This window comes from Vanellus vanellus (genome assembly GCF_965231255.1).
Source record: "Vanellus vanellus genome assembly, chromosome: 2".
In the NCBI taxonomy this organism is placed as follows: Eukaryota; Metazoa; Chordata; class Aves; order Charadriiformes; family Charadriidae; genus Vanellus; species Vanellus vanellus.
Window position 1 is genome coordinate 164,216,101 of NC_138906.1, and position 19,295 is coordinate 164,235,395.

At 40.9% G+C, this 19,295-nt stretch overlaps 1 protein-coding gene across 1 annotated transcript in view; it reads right to left on the reverse strand.

The window, feature by feature from the left end:
* Positions 1-255: 255 nt before the first annotated feature.
* FAM135B (family with sequence similarity 135 member B) overlaps positions 256-19,295 on the reverse strand; it is a gene marked incomplete at both ends in the record, with an annotated part of 140,068 nt that continues 121,028 nt past the window's right edge. Inside the window, 10 exons of the mRNA XM_082479798.1 lie at positions 256-461; positions 1,801-1,914; positions 4,367-4,477; positions 5,026-5,177; positions 5,477-5,574; positions 8,144-8,235; positions 9,544-9,710; positions 11,420-13,490; positions 14,595-14,749; positions 18,133-18,206. Of these exons, the coding sequence (XP_082335924.1) occupies positions 256-461; positions 1,801-1,914; positions 4,367-4,477; positions 5,026-5,177; positions 5,477-5,574; positions 8,144-8,235; positions 9,544-9,710; positions 11,420-13,490; positions 14,595-14,749; positions 18,133-18,206 (3,240 nt within the window). The remainder of the gene's footprint in view (positions 462-1,800; positions 1,915-4,366; positions 4,478-5,025; positions 5,178-5,476; positions 5,575-8,143; positions 8,236-9,543; positions 9,711-11,419; positions 13,491-14,594; positions 14,750-18,132; positions 18,207-19,295) is intronic.

Below are 19,295 nucleotides of genomic sequence, written 5' to 3' on the forward strand. Positions count from 1 at the left end.
CATAAGTGGATCATGTCTTTATGTGGACAAAGAGCATAGAAACTGAAGAAGAGGAACATTTATTTCTTCCAAAAGCACCAATATTTGGAAGCTTGAATGCCTTAAAGCCATAGCACTTTATTCTCTGAAACAGAAATGGAAATGGAGAGTTTGAAAGTCCCACCTGATCTCATTTCTAACACTGCACTCTTCTGGCTAAGGGATTCTCCTCCGCTCGATGTAAAGGTTTGCCTCTGTTGTCCTGTACTTCAGGCACTATTTGAAGTAGTTGAGTCCTGCCACGAGGAAAAACTTCTCCAGAAAAAGTTCAGAGTCCAGTACAGCGATGTGGGCAGCCCGGCCTATCAACGTGTTGGCGGTGTTTGGCAGAGCATGGAACACGTTGTGTCTGATCAAAGTGCAGTCCTTCGCCCCAATCAAAGGCTGGAGCAGGTTGTTAATCATTTCTGCATAAACAGGACCTGCAAAAGAGTTTAGATGTCACACCTACATGCCAAAGCTGCCAGATCCCCTCTTTCCTTCCAGTAGCATTTAATCACAGTTGCAATGAGAAGCAAAATGGAAACAAGGCCAAAATGCAAGAGATATCAGTCTATTTCAAAGATTTGCCAAGTGCTAGGATGCTGTTAATCTGATGGAGGCACTGGCCATCTGAAGACGTCTGCTGAAGCTGCTAGCATGAAGACTGGGACACTCAGCATTTTGTCCCATTTCCTCTGTGGTGGAAGGAAATGAACTTGCTTTCTTCAAAGGACTCATGCTGCCTGTGAATTCAAGGGCAAAAGGGTCTGGCAAGACATAGAGGTCCATTTGGGTTTCTCTGGGGAATCTAATGCAGGAAGAACATCATGCAGATAGTTGAGGAGTTGATAGGGCAAAAACAATGGCTCAGGAAACTTGTACTCATAAATGATCTACATTGAACGTAGATCCAGCTCCTGATAGGTCAAACATCTCCCTGAGGAACACCACTGGAAGAATGAGTTAGAAAAGTTCCTTTTAATTTGTACCTGAGGTAGGATAGAAAGAGTTGTAGAGCTGTAATTTAAGTAAGACATGTGAAGGCAACCATGTTGACTATTGGGCCTGTATTTCTCTTTCTATTTCCAAAGAGTACCTCCGTTTCTAGGTAATCACATGTGTAAAATGGGTACGAAATGACACTGAATATTATTTCTGGAAGTTGTATCAAACTGAAGCCATTAAACATTTTATAAATGAGGGAGACTGCTAATAACAAAGGCCATACTTGGGACAATACACAGCCTGAGCTCAACAGGAGGGCTAGGCCTTTGACAGCATGAGTCCTGATATACTTTACAGATTTTATTACAAACCAATATGATTTTAGATCTGTCCCTTAAATTACCTGGCAATCATCCAAACACTACTGAAAACAAAGGAAAAACCCTCTGACTTTGGATGTGCTGAGAGAGATTTCATTATGTGAAACAAAGGTGAGACAATCGTAGTAAATCAGCAGACTACAGAAAAATATTGTCAAGCGCTAGTTCTATTATCATCACTTTAAAAAAAATAAATTAGATGGAAGTGGAAGAAGCAGTAAGAAACCTTTGATTATGACCTGATTGAAATTTGTTTTCATCAAAGAGCTTCTTAAAAAGCTTCTTTTATTGATTTCAGTAATTTCCTGTGGGAAGAGAACACTTTCTTCCTTATCAAATAAACATTTGAGTTTTCATCATGCTGATGAAAACCCCTTGTAATGCAACGACCTCAGTTACACAAAAACACAGTTCCTCAACAGCTTTGTAAATATAGAAAGGATCTTAAACATACCTGTGTGTCTGTCCTTAAGTGCATTTTTGCACATTTCTATTCTTGCTGAATGAAAGGGTACATATCTGTCTTGGGGTGAGGCCACCAACACAACATTTTTAAAGTACTGAAGACCTGTGACAAATACATTAAATACATTTATCACAATGATGCACAGCAATGCAAATACATACGGTGTCAGCATGACTATTTCATCTTCAAACACATTTGAAAATGTACAGTTCAAAATAGATGGTAATAATTAAAACATACAGCACAAGCTCAGAAAGATTCATAATACCTTAAACCCATTTCTGCTGCTTCTGAGAACTATTTGTTGCTTATCAACACTCATACAGGTTAATTGTATGTCAACAGAAAAAGTAAGAACTTCCTCTGTTTGAAAAAAATTGTTTGATTAAAACCTTAGTCTTGCAAGTATTAGTGCCTCTAAACATTGGAAACACATGTACAGCCTCACTATGGTCAATGCGGGGTTTTGGATAACTAAGCTTTCACAGGAATGGGGATCACATTCAAAAACAACACAACAAATTACTATAATTTTCAAACAAAATAGAGAGAGGGAGGAGAAGAGGAACCAACTTCACAGCTATGATATCATGCTATTACATCAGTGTTGAGGAAGCCTTGGGATCCAGTCCCTGCATTCAGCAGTCCCTTGATAAATGCACACTGCTGGTACATGGACTGGAAACCAGGAATCCTCCCTCTTCCCTGGATGCAATGGGGCCACTGATGGATTGTGGAAACAGGCTCCTGCTGTTTGCCATGTTTGTGGTCTCTTGAGCCCTCCATCATCACCCACATTCAGCAGAAAAGTAGGAAAATGGGCACAGATGATCTAGTCTACTAGTCCAGAGAGTATCCCGAACACAGACGAGCTGTGGGTTTGACCTTCATCTTTCCCTCCCCCTTATGGGAAAGGGGCTCAGAGACAAGTCCATATTTTCAGATTTTCATTTCCAGATTTTCATAGAAAAGTTGACCATTGTCACCACAAATTGTCCTACTGGCTGCCTTTATTAAGCCTGGCTGAAGCTGTCTATCATTTTCTTCTTGTGCAATCAAACCAGCTGAGTTTGTGACTTCAGCCTGAGGTAAAAGGTGAGAGAAGCAACAGTGAATGTCTCCGTATTTACAATCTTATGTGAAGATGTTCAATAGGGAATAATGTTTATTTTTTCTTTCAAGACAAGCACAAGGAACATCTGAAGAGATTGAAAAGTAGCAGGGACTTCTACTTTAAGAAGAAAGTCAGAAATTGCTGGAGGCTTAAAGAGTTCTCTCAATGACTTTGGGAGCAGGGTGCTAGAGTAGGGGCATCTCTATTTTGACTCAGTAACCCAGCTCGAATGTTCACATCTGGACCTAGCTACTTCAGATTCTTCAGCTAAGCTTATTCTGACTTCACAGACAACCCTCTTCACATTTAAATTTCTGCTTTTTTTTTTTCTTTTCTTGCTTTTGCAAGAACACCACCACCTTCATTTATAGCTCATTAGATCTCCAGTCTACCAAGCTAACAAGCAATGAATCGCTTTGACTCACAACATGTGCTTGGAAATTCCTTGCTTGGGAAGTTATGATATGACCTTCCTGTGTAGACCAAATTTTTTTTTTTTTAACATAACAGTAGTAAAGCAGATGTCAACTGTACTCCATAGAAATGAAAGCCAGGGAATCAAAGGTAAAATTCAAACATGGAAATCCATGAAATGCCAAGATACAGCAGCTTCCCTTCATTGATTATGTCATTTAGTGTGTTCATAAAATTATGAAACCGCAATATGTCTGTGAGACTAAGAATTAAGAAGTTATATTTATCTTAACATAGTCTTTGTTTCCTATTAGCAACGTACCAAAGTATGAGAAAAGAATTAAATATCAAGCAGTGACTTTGTGACTGCACACTTGGCACCAGTTTGCTAACACACAATATTAAAAATAACTCTTAAAAGAAAACATTTGGTTGAACAGAAAGATCATGCTTGCTTTCTTTTCTTAAGAAAAGCCTGATTTATTTCATTTATTCAAGACAGCCCAAGGAAGGGGTAAAAAGATTTCTATTTAGACATCATTTTTCCAGTGTGAGTCCATACATCTCTCTTTGTAGTATGAAGGTGTCACAATAGACATGAATAAAATTTGCTCTTCATCTCACAGAGTCATATTTCCTAGAGACAAGAGATGTTAAACTTAAAAATAATAAAAAAGGAAAAATTGTTTTCGTCTAGTAGTATAAATTAAGCAATGGTGGCCTGTCAAGAATGATATTTCTTGCTTGCAGAATATAAACTTAGGTGCATGTTTACTACAGCATGGAGGTCATATTTGGTGCTAACAGTTTGGCAAATATATTCACTGATAACAGGTGCAGAAAAAATGCATAGATAAAATAGATATTAGATTTTAGACAGAGCAGCCCTTCTCAAAAGCAAGAATGTTTAAAGAAATATCATTTAAAAAATGCAGGTTTCCTTTACTCCCTGGAGGACATGGCAATCCATTACAAACCTTTGGAATAGCCCTTGACATTTACACAGCCACATCAAGCCCTACTCACCCGTTTTTTGGCTGAGCTGATAGAGGAAACACTTGCGCAGATCTGCATTGTCCCTGAAGGTCAGCTGCAAAAGTGACCCTGACTTTTTCAACTTCTGCATGAGCCATAGACCTGGAATGAAAATCGACGCATATTTCTATCCTGTTTGCTAATTATCAACCATGGGGATTAGAGACGTGTGCCTAGAGTAAGGGTAGCACTGTAACTCAACATAAGTCTTTGTTTCCTCTTGTATTGTTAATCAACAGGGAGAAAAGTCTAAGGGTCTCACTTGATTATGCATGTCATGGTAGCATAAACACTCAGGAAGGCTGAACTATGGGACATTCTATTCTCATAGCACTCTGTCTTCTTCAGCCTTGGAGATGCGTCTCTGTTGGCAGTATAGAGTGTGGAATTATACAGTGGAAGCAAGGTCAGCTCTCACTGCTGCACACCCTTGGGTTTTCCAGAGAGCACGGCGCTGGACCTTGTAGAAAATACTGGAAGCCCCTCTTTCTGCATTTTTTTCTGTGTGGGTTTGAAGTCTTCAGCAAATATTTTCCACAACTTCAGTGTACAAGTCATATTGTTATGATTTATCGCTACCTCCATGCGTTGCCCTCTCATGCACTCTGCCATGGACTGCAGCTACTCATAGCTTTCCCATTAACTCTTACCTGTACTAACCAAAGTACTGTTGTTGTAAAGGGTTCCCAGGTGAGGCCCAGAGAGCGACAGGAAGGTGTGTAACTTGTTGAGGTAATAGCGAAACCTGGGGCGAGTTAGTACAGATCGAATAATGACATTACCAAGGGAATGTCCAATAAAACTGTTGGGAAAGAAAGAATTACATTAACACAAAAATCATCTGTATTTTGTTTAAATCAAACATAAGGGTGACATAAACTGGTCTTCAGGGGACTCTATCAGGGCTCTCAGTGACTTTCTTCAGTTACCATTTCACATTGTCTTCACCCTAGTAGATACTCTTCCATCTATGACAATGTAAAGATTCATCTCACTGATTCAATGGCTTTTGACACAGGGCACTTCTGGAAAAGCTAATTTCACTGAATGTTGCCCATGTAACTCAAACTGTTACAGACTATTAACTGTCAGAAAGCTTACCTTATTCGGGATATGGAGAGGTTGTACAATTGGATATGCTGAATGATTTCATCCAATAATCGGTCAGTCATTGTATCAAAATCAGCAAAAGTATCAGTCTGGTGAAAAATTGAATGAGTTGGTGAATTAAAATATATTACACTTATTGCAGACTGATGGTAATTTCAGAGTAAAACGCAAGCAGAAATGTAATAACCAGTGCAAATTTTCTTTATACATGCTCAAGCAGTGATTTTTCTCAGTCTCCGGGTCCTTTAAAAATTAAGTTCTCCTTTGAAAATGGAGTCATGAAGTTTTGCTTTAAATTTATTAGCAAATAGCTTCCAACTCATATTGCAAACTTACTCAAGACAAGATATTTTCTTTCTCACATAGCATCAATGGTAACAACATACCATGGGTCAGTAGGGGTGCCATAGCAAGCATTACATGTGGAAAATCAGTCTTCAGTGAACCAGTAGGTAAGGTAAGGCAAAATTCTTTGACTCTATATTGTGCCTTTTAGCTTCAAGAACACAACCTGAGAATTCAAGTTAGAACGAGAGTAATGCTACACTTTGTAGGGCATGGAAATAGGGCCCTCTAGAAGGCAATTCATATTTCAAAGGGATTAAGTTACCACCTGTGGTTGCTCCTCTTTCTCTACCGACTGTGCCTCTAACTTCAACACATATCATGACAGGATAAACCCAGACCTACAGTTTATTAATAGTAAGATTAATAATATTAGGCTGAGTGATTCCAGAGCCACAAGTATGATGTTAAAGCAGTCTGACTTGACACGGGTAAGAACTGCTAATGCTCAGCCACTCCAGACACCATACTCTGCACATGGGAAAAAAGCTTTCGTCATTTAGGACTTAACAGATTACTACAATAAAATAGTTTACAGCATTATAGACTGACACGCATCTTACGCTGATGCTACAGATGCAATCACGAAATTATTTGGCCATCTTAATGAAATGCCGTGTGTTTATTATTCAACAGTGATCAGGAAGAGAATGCGTGCTAGAGAAAAACAATTCTTTGCTTGCAACAGTACTTCCAGTTGTGATACAATAAAACAAATAATATATTGTCCAGTCTATGCGATTGCAAGCAGATCTTATTCAGAACTGTGTCATTTGGCAATCCAATAGGACTCTAAATCAAAGTCGTAACTAATGAGATGCCACAAAAACAATCATCAAATGTTGGAACAGCTATTCAAAGCAAACATATCAGTAATTAATGCTTTTGTGACACAATTCATCTTGCTAATTGCAGCTCTTGCAAAGGAAAACATGAGCATATTCACTTTCCAATATGGCCTTAAAATAAATGTTCTCATAAACTGCAAACAGTCCACTAACCTCCTGCCTGTTTGTTTTGTTTTGTTGATAATTAACGATTTCCTCCTAGGCTCATTATCCCAAATCTTTCAGGTTGTTTAAAAGTGGAAAAATACCAGCCCAAACATTAATCATAAACAAAACACATCAAGCGTCATATTTCACCTGGTTATATCTCCGTCCTTTAGTATCATCTCAGCCTGATTGACCTGTCAAATGTATCACAAATGAATGCCTAAAAAGACATTTGTGTTTTCCCCTATAAGGCAAACGCCAGGTAAATGACTGATTTCTTGGGTCATTTTCAATGTGGTTCTCAGAGGAGGAAAAAAAGGGTGTCAGGATGCTTTACCAAATCCAAAAATTCATCAAACCCCATGGGTCCTTTTTCCAGTGCCATGGAAACTTCCTCACCTTACTAAACTGTAAGAGCACTCAAAGTTCCCATTATGGGCTCTGGATAGTGTTAAATAGAGATGTTGTAAGATGTTTCATCCTCTGAAAACGTGAGAAGAGGCTTTGATGCAAATCTGAAGTGGCCTCATTATTTTCGTCTTGCTCACGTTCACTGTGCAGGTCTGCCGCGGACAGAGATGTGCACGGGGAGGTGGCAAGTTCACAGACTAACACCAACCGTCCACTTCAAAATATAAAAGCTATTCAACAAAGAAGGTTGGAAAGTTTTGACTCAAGCTTCTCAGCTGCTCATAAATCAGAATAATGTTTCTGACTACGCACTGGAAATCCTTATCTTGTGTATCAAGTCGGGCCTCTGTGCCATAAATATGGCTTCACTGCAGAGAAAAACACAGAACTCATTTCTGTTTCTCTGCCTAGACTAGCAATGAATTTTTCTGGAAGACGTTTCTTTATCATTCAAGGAAATAAATCTCACAAACAGGAGAAACAATGGCTGATGCAGCAAAGGAAGCTGACAGCACCTGCTGGATATTCCACATCCTCCAGAGAATTTCGCATCACTAAACTTTCTGCTTTCTGTCGGTGCTGTGTTGCCTGGCATCCAACGGGCAAAGGCACCAGGCCGCTAAGTTTGCAAACTGACAGGATAAATCCATTTTCTTCTTCTGACGTCTAGTCCTATAGGTGCTAATGTCATTGCCTTTGACTTTAATGCTGGAAAATTTTCTGGTGCTCTTGAACACCCTATCAAATTAGACAGGAACAGGAACAGGCCTTTGCACTAAATACTACACAAAATTCCCTGAATTCCCCAGTGCTTTTGCTTCATTCAGCTGGTGAAAAGGCTTTGCTGAAGGCCCTGTTTTGGCAATGTAGCAGATCTAAAGGAAGACAGAAATTAGTTCTGTACTACCTGATTTCTTTCAGACATTAGGAAGTCCAGTTTTCCACCAGGGAGTCCCAGTTCTATAAAAGTCTTTACCAGCCGCAGATCTGCACTGTTACCTAGAAATAAATGGTGCCTTATAAGATGTAATTCAACAGAAAAACAACTGATATAGAGTCAATTTAATACATTCATCTTCCTATAAACCTTGACACCAGGGAGCTCTTGCTAAGTGCTGCTAAGACAGCTCACCACACCATAGGATCATGCATGGAAACAGCAGGAGGGCAAGAATAACCACAGACTGCACAAGGTGGGGCTGGACCTTTCCCCCTCACTGACGGGGACCGCATCAACTGTGGGGAAGAAAGGGGAAAGATCAGGCCCAGAATAACTCTGTCTCCTATCTGCTGAACAGCAGAGGTAAGACAACAAGACAAAAAGCTGAGGTCTGTCCTTCCACATTCACAGCTGGTGAGGTACCCAGGGGACACTGCAGCCCTGCCAGGGACCTCAGCACATGGGCTGGGGTATAGGGTTGTACCTTCAGGTGTAGAGTAGCCTGCCTCTGGGTATTCACAATGAGAGATGGTGCTGGAATACTGTCGGATTCCTAATATTTTGGGAGTGTCCTGGTTTGAGGGCAAACCACCACAGGGAATTGCCCCATTCCATACTAGGAATTTCCGAAGTCTTCTGAAATATTTTGTTGGAAAAGGTGGAACCTCCACTTTGTGAGAAGGACATTACTGCCACTGAGATATTGAATGGAAAACGATCCTTGCTCAAGCCAGCAAGTGTTGGTTTTCCACCTTTCTTAGAATGCCTGACATTTCAGAGTCTCCACCCCTCCTTCTCTGTGGTTTCAAGGTTAACATCTACACCTTTCCCATTGATACCAATAATCTGTCAAGAGAAGTTTCAAGTTTAACATATCTGCTTTCTGCTTAGAAAGCATATAGGTAAAAAATTCCAGGCCATGCTGGAATTCACTTTGCAGTGAATAATGATTTTTATTCTCTCACTTTCTAAAGCCAGCCACTATCTACCCTATAACAGTGGGGGCAGGCGGTTTAAATAATGTTTTCATCCTGGTGACATACTGCAAAACAACCAAGCATCTGTGGAAAGACAAGAAGAGTTACTGTAATGCACTCCTTCTATACACAGAAGGACTGATGTACCTTGGTGTAAATTCTGTTTAAACAACAACAAAAAAAGTTGCAGCACCCGTTTCTTAGAGCAAATATTTCATATTCCCCTAGGTCTTTTATTACAATGGACTGAACAACATAATAAGGACTAAACACTTAGGTAAGATAAATACTTTCCTTAGAGTCTTCATCCTTTCATACTTGCTGAACATCTGCCCTTTTTTTTTGTTTACACCAAAATGACCTGCAAACTGCAATTCCTCTTGGCCTTACCATCTAGTCCATGGACACAGACAACCAGGTGAATTCCATCTTCCAAATTTTCTTCCTCTTCCTCTGGTGGAAAATATGGGATATCAGAAGCTAGTACAGATAAGTCACTGTACAGAAATCCTTCAATCTTCATTTCTTTTTTAAATTTTTCTTTGGCCTGATAAAAACTGGAGAATACATTAATTAATCACAATAGAACCGGGTGTTCAACAATAAACCTTCAAACTAGAAATGAGGAGGCTGGTATTGGCAAGAAGTTATGTTTGAAACTTTCAAATAGAGACCTGGATACTACTCCTTATCTATTCTGATTGAGAGAAACCAGGATGCAGGGAAGAAAATCTGTTTCTGAGTGATTTGGCTACATGCAGGTAATAGCTAAAGTCCATTAGCACCTCACACCTGGCAGAGGAATGAAGGATTTACAGAAAAATAATTTTCTGGTGGACCATAACAACGAGACTAAGATACAGAATTAGCAATTTTGCATCTGAATGATGTCATCACCCTTAAAGATACTGAAATGCAAAATGTATCATTTTGCTAGCATCAGATACATCTATAGGCAGGTAGAAGGTGTTCTCCCCATTCCTCAGACTGTGGAGTTGAAAGATGCACCTCATATGGTAGATATTTTGGGGTTTGTTTGGTTTCGGGTTCTTTTGAAAACATTTAGTAAATAAGAGGAAGAGCAGCTCAGTGCTGAAAGAATTTAGCTAGCCCCTTTCCTTCTCAGGGCCTAAAATTTGACACATGAATTCAGCCTGGAGCATTCTGCTGGCTGAAGATGCCAAACTCTTCAGTGGCCTTTTGACTTAGCAAAACTTATTCGGAGCTTTTAGGAATTAATAAACGCAACATAAGTGTAGAATTAGGTAGAAAAGTGGGATGGACCATGTTAGGAGATATAAAGCTTTAAAGCTTGGGGATAGCTTAAGGCCACAACATAATGGTGAGCAATTACTTACATCAGTCCTACTGACTTTAAAGGAACACAAGAATGAAAAATCTAGTGTTCGGTCCATGGAGCTGGAGGCCCTGGATTCGTGTGCATGAATACATGCTTAAATATTTTGCTTCACAAAAAAGGAGCAGATTTTGTGCTTAGATTAAGCAGGACTTACAGCAGGGTCTATAAAACAAACCTCAAGATGTTTTCAAAAAATAAAAATAAAGCCCTGGGTCACGTGCTGAGAGCCAACATTTTGGGCAGTTGAGTGGGTTGAGAAATTCCCATGCTATTGTTTTCCCTCAGCACAACAGAGACACCAAAATACAACAGAAGTATACGTGTGCTAGTGTGCCAATCTGTGACACGGGCCACTGGGACGTCAAGGCCGTGATGTGGCACTTTTGCCATGGGCAGTGAAACAAGAGGAAAAAAAAAGCTTCTTCCCCAGCTACCCAGGATGCCAGTTGTCCCATTATTCAGTTTGAGAAACTGAAGCTGAAGCCCTACCAGACAATCTGTGCTCCTGTTTCACAGTTTAGCTAATGAGTGCAATTTTTGAAGCAGAAGAGAAAAACAAGCTTTGGCACGGCCATAGTGAACTGGGATCCATATCCAAGTCTGGGTAACCTTGACTTCATGAAGGAGAGCTGGATCTTAAAGATTATTTAGACACCTAAATCTTACTGATTTTCATGAGCATTAAGGACCTAATGTCTTTGATGATCTCAGTCTCTCTGTGTTTTCATCTTTCCTATTTATTTAGATTATTTATTCTGTGTAAACCACTCCTCTATTTGGATTATTTATTTTGGATGTCTCTGAATGCAAGTTTACCCTGTGGTTACTGCATTAGGGCCCTGAACTTTGTTAGGGTCTCTTGGCATTTCAGTAACATTAATGAAGAAAGTAATTACTCATTCTTACTTCAGCATCCTTTCATTGGTCTCTTCATCCACTTCATTTGAATTAGAAGAGACAACTCCGAAAGAGCCCAGGGGCTGGCGCGTGATGGGGAACGCAGCCTGCTTTGCAGAGAAGCCAACCATAGCAGGGGTCTCTTTGAGCACAGAAGAAAAGGGAAGACAGGTGGCTGTGCAAGAGACGGACAGGTTAACCACATCAACAGCTTTCCTGCTCTCCAGGGCTACTCCCTCTGTCGTCGCCGGATGAAACCCAGTGCCATTAGCTACAAGTTTATGCTCTTGGCTGTTGGGTTCTTGAGGATACTCAGCCTGGTAGGATCCTGCAGCAGGCTCTGCCGAGGCAGGTGAGTCGTTGAGCTCAATTTCTTGTAACCCCTGCATTTCTGCATACACTGCCGGGCTCTCATCAGCAAGAGAGCTACCACACTCTCCTTGCATTGAGCCAAATTCGGTTGAGGTCTCTGAAGGAGCTGGAACAGGATAGCAAAAATCTGGTACCAGCTTTATGCTTTGAGAGAAACTCTCCTTGTCTGAAATTCTGCTGTTGGAGAAAAAGCCTTGTATTTTTAAACTGTCTGGCTTAAGTTTATCCTTTGGATCCTTGATGCAGGTATCAAACCTATCTATATTTCCGTCCAAGTAATTACAAGCCCTTGATGTTTTTAAGCTGCACTCACCATTGCTCTCCAGTGACTGGCATTCAGAGACGGTATCTCTGAGCTGCTTTGGACAAATGGGTGGTCTCGCACTGTCCAAACTACAGTAAGTCTCTGGAAAATCTCCCCTCTCCTCCTCCCCTTGTAACTCACTGTTACTGCTACTATGTTCGACAGAGGGTTTGGGATGTCCTCTTTGTTCTATTTGTCCACTTTCAGTGGTGATTTGACACCCTGAAAAGTCCACAACTAATTGTCCATGTTCACCCTCTGTTTCCATGCAACGTTTTAAGTTTCCTCTTGAATCTCCTGAGGATGCTTCACTGTGTTTGGATATATCCACCTCCTCTGCAGGCTCTTCTGGGCTACTGATCTGAGGAGCTGAGACAGATTTGGTCAGCTTGGTAAGCTCCACTTCCCTCTCATCTTCCTCAAAGGGCAAAGAGCTAATGGATGTGAGCGATGCTTGGATCCCACTGGGCAAGCTAGTATTGCTTTCTGTGTGGCCACCCTCCAGGGAATTTCGGTGGATGGCATGCCTTCGTACCAAGTGGTGCAGGATCTCTCGATCGCTGGGCAGCTCTAGTGCTCGGCTACGAGCATCAGACCATGCCACCGAACTTGGTTCGCTTTCAATGCCTGAATCAGATATTATAGAGGAGGACCTTTTTATAACCCCTGACATCAGGGTAAATTCTTCACACTCCTCACCCCGTTGCTCCTTTGTGAATAATTTCACTTCAAAGCTGTGTGTGGGCAAAGTTTTCAAAACAGGGAGCAGAGCCTTGGTGTCCGGATCTCCTGTTTTTTCAAGACTGGTTAATTCATTCAGCGCAAGCTCAGATGAAGTGAGATTATTCTCTGGATGACTAGATTCATCTGTTTTATGTATTTCAGTCCTGTCTTCCAAGCCATCAGTTCCACATGCTCCACACTTGTACTGAGCACTGACAATTAACGTAGGCTCACTTTTGTGGGAATCCTTATTGCTAGGTTTCATACCCTTGTAGGTAACATCCGCGGCAAGTGTATTGTCTTTTAATAAAACTTCCTCGGATGTTTTAAAGTCTTCTGATGTGCATTCTGTATTGCCTGGCTCTGAGTCAGAAGTAGTTTCCTTACTTGAAACAAAAATACTTTCAGGTTTCCTTTGGCCTTCTTTGTTCACTGTACATACCTGAGATGCGGAGTGCTGGTTTAAACCCTTATCAGTATAAGCACCACCTTCAGTACCACTGTATATGCAGGAGGGATTCCCATTTATCCTGTCTGTGTGAATTATCAGAGTACTTTTCCCAAAGTCTCCTTTCATTACTGCAGTGGCGTCATTTGATGTAAAGTCTTCATTGTCATCTATTACACCGGTTTGGGTGTTTGCAGGAACCTCGAAATCTGGAAAAACTTCCAAATTCTGATCTGAAAGAAAGAAAAAAAGAAGTGGTACCTGCAAGAACACAACAAATCACCGCAATGTGATATGGAACTCTGAAACTTGATTGTAAGGCCTAAAAACCTATGTATATTTATATTATATAGATAGATTAGACGAATATTACAAATGCAAATGCCAGAGTGCATTTAACTAGAATTATAATTACTAAACAGTTATAGTTAGGCCAAAGAAAATATCAATAAGATGTACTTTCCTCAGTATCCTCGGTATAATTGCATCTCACCTGCTAGTTCCTACAGCACAGGTAAGCGAAACAGAGCTGACACTTCTTTGTATTCCTGCTGTCATACAACATTTTTCATAGTATAGCTCTTGCTTGTGAGGCAATTTAATACTCAGTTTAATGGTTTAAATATCTGTAATGAGCATTGTCAAAATTTAAGCAGTTGGATAACTCTAGAAGAGAGACAATTTTGGACCACTGGTCATATTTACTAGACTATGGTCACCTATACATACATTAATACATATTTCTTCCTTGCTAATCTTAATAGTTGTGTAAAAAGAAAAGGGAACCAAGGGCTATGAGGTTTTAGTAAAAATAATGCTGCACAACTAAATAATTGATTAATTAAAATAATTCTGCAGAACTAAATAATTCATTAATTAAAAAATTTATTTGGGTACTCAAGGAGAAAATATTTTTTTGGAAAGCAATGCTGTCTTTCAGGGACAGTGTTGGGTTTTATGCTGAAATTGCGGTGTTTTGCTCTGAGTTTTCTTACCACTAGATGTCACACTGGGGATGAAATTCATAGTGCTGTTTTTCCTTTAAATTTGTACTGTAACAAAAATCCAAAAGATTTTGGTTTTTGTTCTAGATTTTGCCTCCAGCTCTTGTAAATAAACAGCTTACTTTGAAGATGAAAAACATGAAGTTACAGGAAATACTCTAGTTTGCTACTAGGGAAAGCAGAAGAATTCAACTATATTACATAGTCGATCACAGTCTGATCCAAACCAGAGTCAGTCCAAGGGCTGTGAAATTGCTTACCTTGGGCTGGGGAAGAGAAACTCCCTCAGCTCAGGCTGTCTCATGGACCTGTACCTTGTGGAGTTTCACTCACCTTTGCAAGGCGTATCCATGTACCTATCTTCAAAGATAACTGGGAGTGTGTTCCAGTCCCCGTCTATGTCGAGGCATTCTGCCGGAAGCGGGGGCATGCTGGTGAAGTACTCCGAATTACGAATTTCCGTAGAAATCTGTCCATGACTTTGGATCCTGGCAGCAAAGTACAAAAGGAAATTGAGTCTTTGAGTAGTTACCGTGCTGTTTCTCCATCGCTGCTGCAAGCCCAGCAGCAAAGCTGCATGTGTATGCAGAGGACAGAGACAATGTGCTTAAAAGGAGAGGAGGCAGTACTGCGTGATGAGGAGGTACCCAGCACTCCTAGGAGGTCTCCCATCAGTTGATTTCTGTCTCAGTTAGATACCTACAACTTGCACGCTCCCTCACTACACAGCCTCTGTCTTTTTTGGAAGTTGTTCCATCTGCTCCTGCCATAGGCTCTGTTACCTGCCGTAACTCATTGCTCTCTTCTCAGGGTCAGTGGATCCCTCAGCCAGCTTTCCGGTCAGGAAAACAGGTCTGCCACTCTGGCTGTGGCAAGGGTTTCAAAACCCAGAGGCAGGAAGCAATAATCAAAAATTTGGTTGAGTAGCACAGGGAGGAACGAGGCCAAGAGGGACGCACGGCAGACCCCCTATCTCACTTATACACGTCCTCAGAGCACTGCGATGTCTCACAGACATATGCATCTGGAAGAGCTAAGACATCAATTCAGCCGCTGACAGAATTAGAATGACTGTCTCTTTCCATCTTTTGGGCCATGTAAAATGCCACCTGGTGTTGATCAGGAAATGTGACATTAAACTGGCACACAGATGAGGGTTTGGCTATAATAAATACAATAATTTTCACTTCTGATGAGCTTTCCTATGTAAGCATCTGCTTCAAAAAAATGAGGAAAACATCAAAGTTTGATTATTTGTGTTGACTCTTTGATGAATTAGTCTGTTTATCCTAAGGAATAAAGAGGAAGGCAACAAGCTTTTCATAGATGGTCAGCTGAAAGCAATTCTGCACAGATCCTGTAGGACAGCACAACGGCAATATTTCAGATTATCATTGGCAGAAGACAGGTAATCTCCACGTGGCAGTTAACTGGAAGAAACACACTTCATACATTATGATCCAAAACTCAAACAACACCCTTGTAATTCAATTGTTCTGTCCTTGTGCCAGCATGGAAGATTCCTATGTTCAGACACAAATATCAGCTTCAACCTCAGAACATAATTGTTGCTGTCTGTCATTTGTTCTTACCTGTAGTCCAGTTATTTTTTCCTCAAAGATAAGCAAGTCATTGGTTGCTAAAACATGACTCAGACAGGAGTCACAACCAGCTAACTGCCCATTATTGCCTGCAGCAACACCTGGGTATTTAGAATTAACTCTTAGCACCATAACAAGTTCTCACTGACATTTTAATTAATGGCACCAGCATTTTACTAAAGACCACATGCAAAAATAATAAACTAAACTTGCTTTGAGACCAATCTCTGGCACAAAAGATGAATCATTGATATTGATAGGTATGGAAAAATTATTTTTGCTGTAAAATATTGGGAGGATATGTCACCTACTAGAGCCTCCCACCCTGTGTGAGACCCGACCTATTGAAAATGGTGTGTCCTCTTCTGCCTGAGCAGTCAAATGCTGCCAAGCATGTAGGTGTATGGGCTCGCACAGAACTCACACAACAGTATGGGAGACAAAGAAAAGCTCTTGTCTCATAAGAAGGACAAAAGAACTGGGGGGAAAAACTGTTACTGTTTGAGGTGGTTGTGCAGCACTTGGCACGCTGAGAGCTGATCTCACCTGGAGACTCTGAACTCAATTAATACTCCCTACTGCCACCTCTAATGTTAATAATGTTCTGGCAGCCAAGACTGTTTTTCCAACGATATCATCTAGCAAATTCAAAAAGAAAACAAGATTCTGCCATGAGGCCTTTATAGAACAAATTTGCTACATACGCCAACTTTTAAAGTTTTTAAACTATTTTACTTTATTTTACTCAGTCTGCTTGATAAGCACTGAGGAAAAATTATGTTTATCTGTAGGAAATGGGCTAGTTCTGTGGCTGCCTGGAGAAACAAAAACACTTCAGGAAATTAGGCTTCCCCCTGGGCAGGGTTATGTTTGCTTGAATGGGGCCATAAGTGTCTGTGCCCTCACCCCAGGATCTTGACACGGGGTTTTCCTTGTACATAGCTCACTTAAAACCTGACATGGGAGGACTAAGTGAGCACAGCTGGGCCCCTGCAGCCAAGGTGCTGCTCTAATTTGGCAGAACGAGGTAGCCTTGTACAACCCATCTGCGAATGAAGTCACGGCCCTTTCCACCAACACTGATTCAGCCCTAATATCCCTAGTGACAGCTCTGAGAAAGTAATTTTCTTCTTTGCACTAGGTCAAAAGCACATGTCTCACTTAAGACCCATCATCATGACAGGACCTGATGTCATGGCCTTTAAGCTCCTTCTGAAAGATGGGTTTCCATGCTGGTAATGCTGTGGCCCCCCGTGGTGACAGGCTGTTTCAGTGCACAAATAGTCCCTCATTACTCAGAAATTCAAATCTGAGCATCTGTCTTTGAACTCTGCCTTCAGGGGTCAGGTCCTGAGTGTTATCCATGTGGTCTACTTGGGATCGTTGGTTAAAACGGAAGGCAGGATTTGCCCTGGAGTAGCTTTAAAACTGGCTTCTTATACTGCCTAGCTTGGCTCTAAACAAGAAATGTAAAGGAGAAGGAAATACCTTGCCAATGTCTTATAGCATATTTTTATGAATGAAGCCCAGTGCAAAATTTGTTTTCCTAGACTATTTTGCACTGTTGATTCTCGGTCAATTAATTATCAGCCCTGAGCTCACATCACTCCCACAGTTCCTCCAGCTAATGTGGTGGTATTCCCCATTCCCATTCTCCAGTGCTGCATCTAGTGAACATTCACAACTTTGCATTGGCTGTTTAATGCTCCTCTCTGCATTTAAAGATTCTTTCTGATATAGAAAGTAGGGCTGGACTAAACACCAAAAGAAATCCATGACTGCCTACCCTCAAGAATGAAATGGTAAACAGCAAATTTTTCAATGTTAAGCTTTTGTTGCCTGTCAGCAGTTATCTCCCCTTAAAAGTGCCAGTACTGGATCTGGTGTAGTGAGCTAGAAAGTTAATTGAAGACAGACATCAAAAAATAATCCTGTCTGCCCTGAGGCTGGTGGCGTTGGTGGAGATACGCTCTGAAGAGAAATGCACCCAACTGTGACTGAGAAGAGAGGTGGGGAAAGAGGATCACCAGCATTGTATCCCTAGAACACAGGAATCTTGAAATTAATAATTGCTGGAGGCTGATCAGAGTCACTTACTTCTGACACTGATTTCAATGGTTTTACAATATGAAGCTAGAACAGACCCAGTGACTCACCTCAAATTAAACTCCTCCATATCCAGCAGAAAAGACCTCAGTCTTGATTGCAAAATATTTTAAAACACATTTTCAGTCGTTCCAATGACAGGGAAGAGTTAACGGGTTACTTACAGGCCTTCCTGGAATGTGAGCACAGCCAGTTTCTGGTGCTCTGTGTAGAAGAAGGCTTCTGAGAATCTCCTCACCTGGGGGAGAAACACAAAAGTTAAACCTAAGACCTGCTGAAAGCTGCCAAGTACAATCAACCTAATAACAGAGCAGAGACTGTCAGGACCAGATTCCTTAGTGTGCTTTGCACCACTGCTGACAGAAAGAAAGAAAGAGCTCAGTTCTGCTTTACTTTCCCAGTCCAGCACAAACCAGCTAAACCAGATTGTGTTGTTGCGTATTTTGCTGGGAGGTAAGAAGTGTCCCTTGACAGTAAATCAAGATTTGATTACGTGCATCTTCTGACCACTTTTCTAAAATTTACTATTTTCCCCTATAAGCTTAAAATGGGGAAGATTTCTTCCTTTTCCACCATGCAAATCATAAAGCAGCAGTGCAGTAAGTTACTAAATTAGAAAAATTCATAATTGATCATCTCTTCTATGGCAACATCCACAGTGACTCCCAAGAGAGTAAATGAAGCCTTATATACCAGCCCAGAGGAGAATAAGCCCTATCGTGGTAGAAACATATCTGCCCATGTCATGATACTTACAAATGAGAGTTCTTCAAATCTCTTCATGGATATTAGAGCTGTTCAGTGTTGGATAATCAATTAAAAAAGAGCCACAGATCTGAAGTGGCTGGCAGAGCACGGAGTGTGAAATAAGGAATAAAAAATTCAGTGCTGCTATCTGCTCTGGAATAAGCTTTGAGTTTCAGTGAATCAAGCATAATATGCAATCAAATGTACTAAGCTGTTAAACTACAGCCCATACATTACTAATAGTATTTGTAAAAGCGACCTCTGTTACAGTGTCAGAAAATGGCAGTGAAAAGCATACAGCATGGTAACTCTCTAAATCCCAGCTGTGCTTCAACAAACTACCTTTCTAGAAAAAAGGACTGGTATCCCTTCAACAAGATTGTATCTTAATAGTAAGTCTTTTCATCTGGGGCTCTCACACTGCTTTCCAGAGCTGGGAAAGTATCATTACACACAGCTTAAATGGGGAGGATCTGAAGCACACGAAGGTGTGCAATTCGCAAAGGTCAAGCAGGCAGTCGGTGTCGACTGAGGCTGGAACCACAGGCTGGGATTCACCTTGCTGGATCAGGGATCCTAC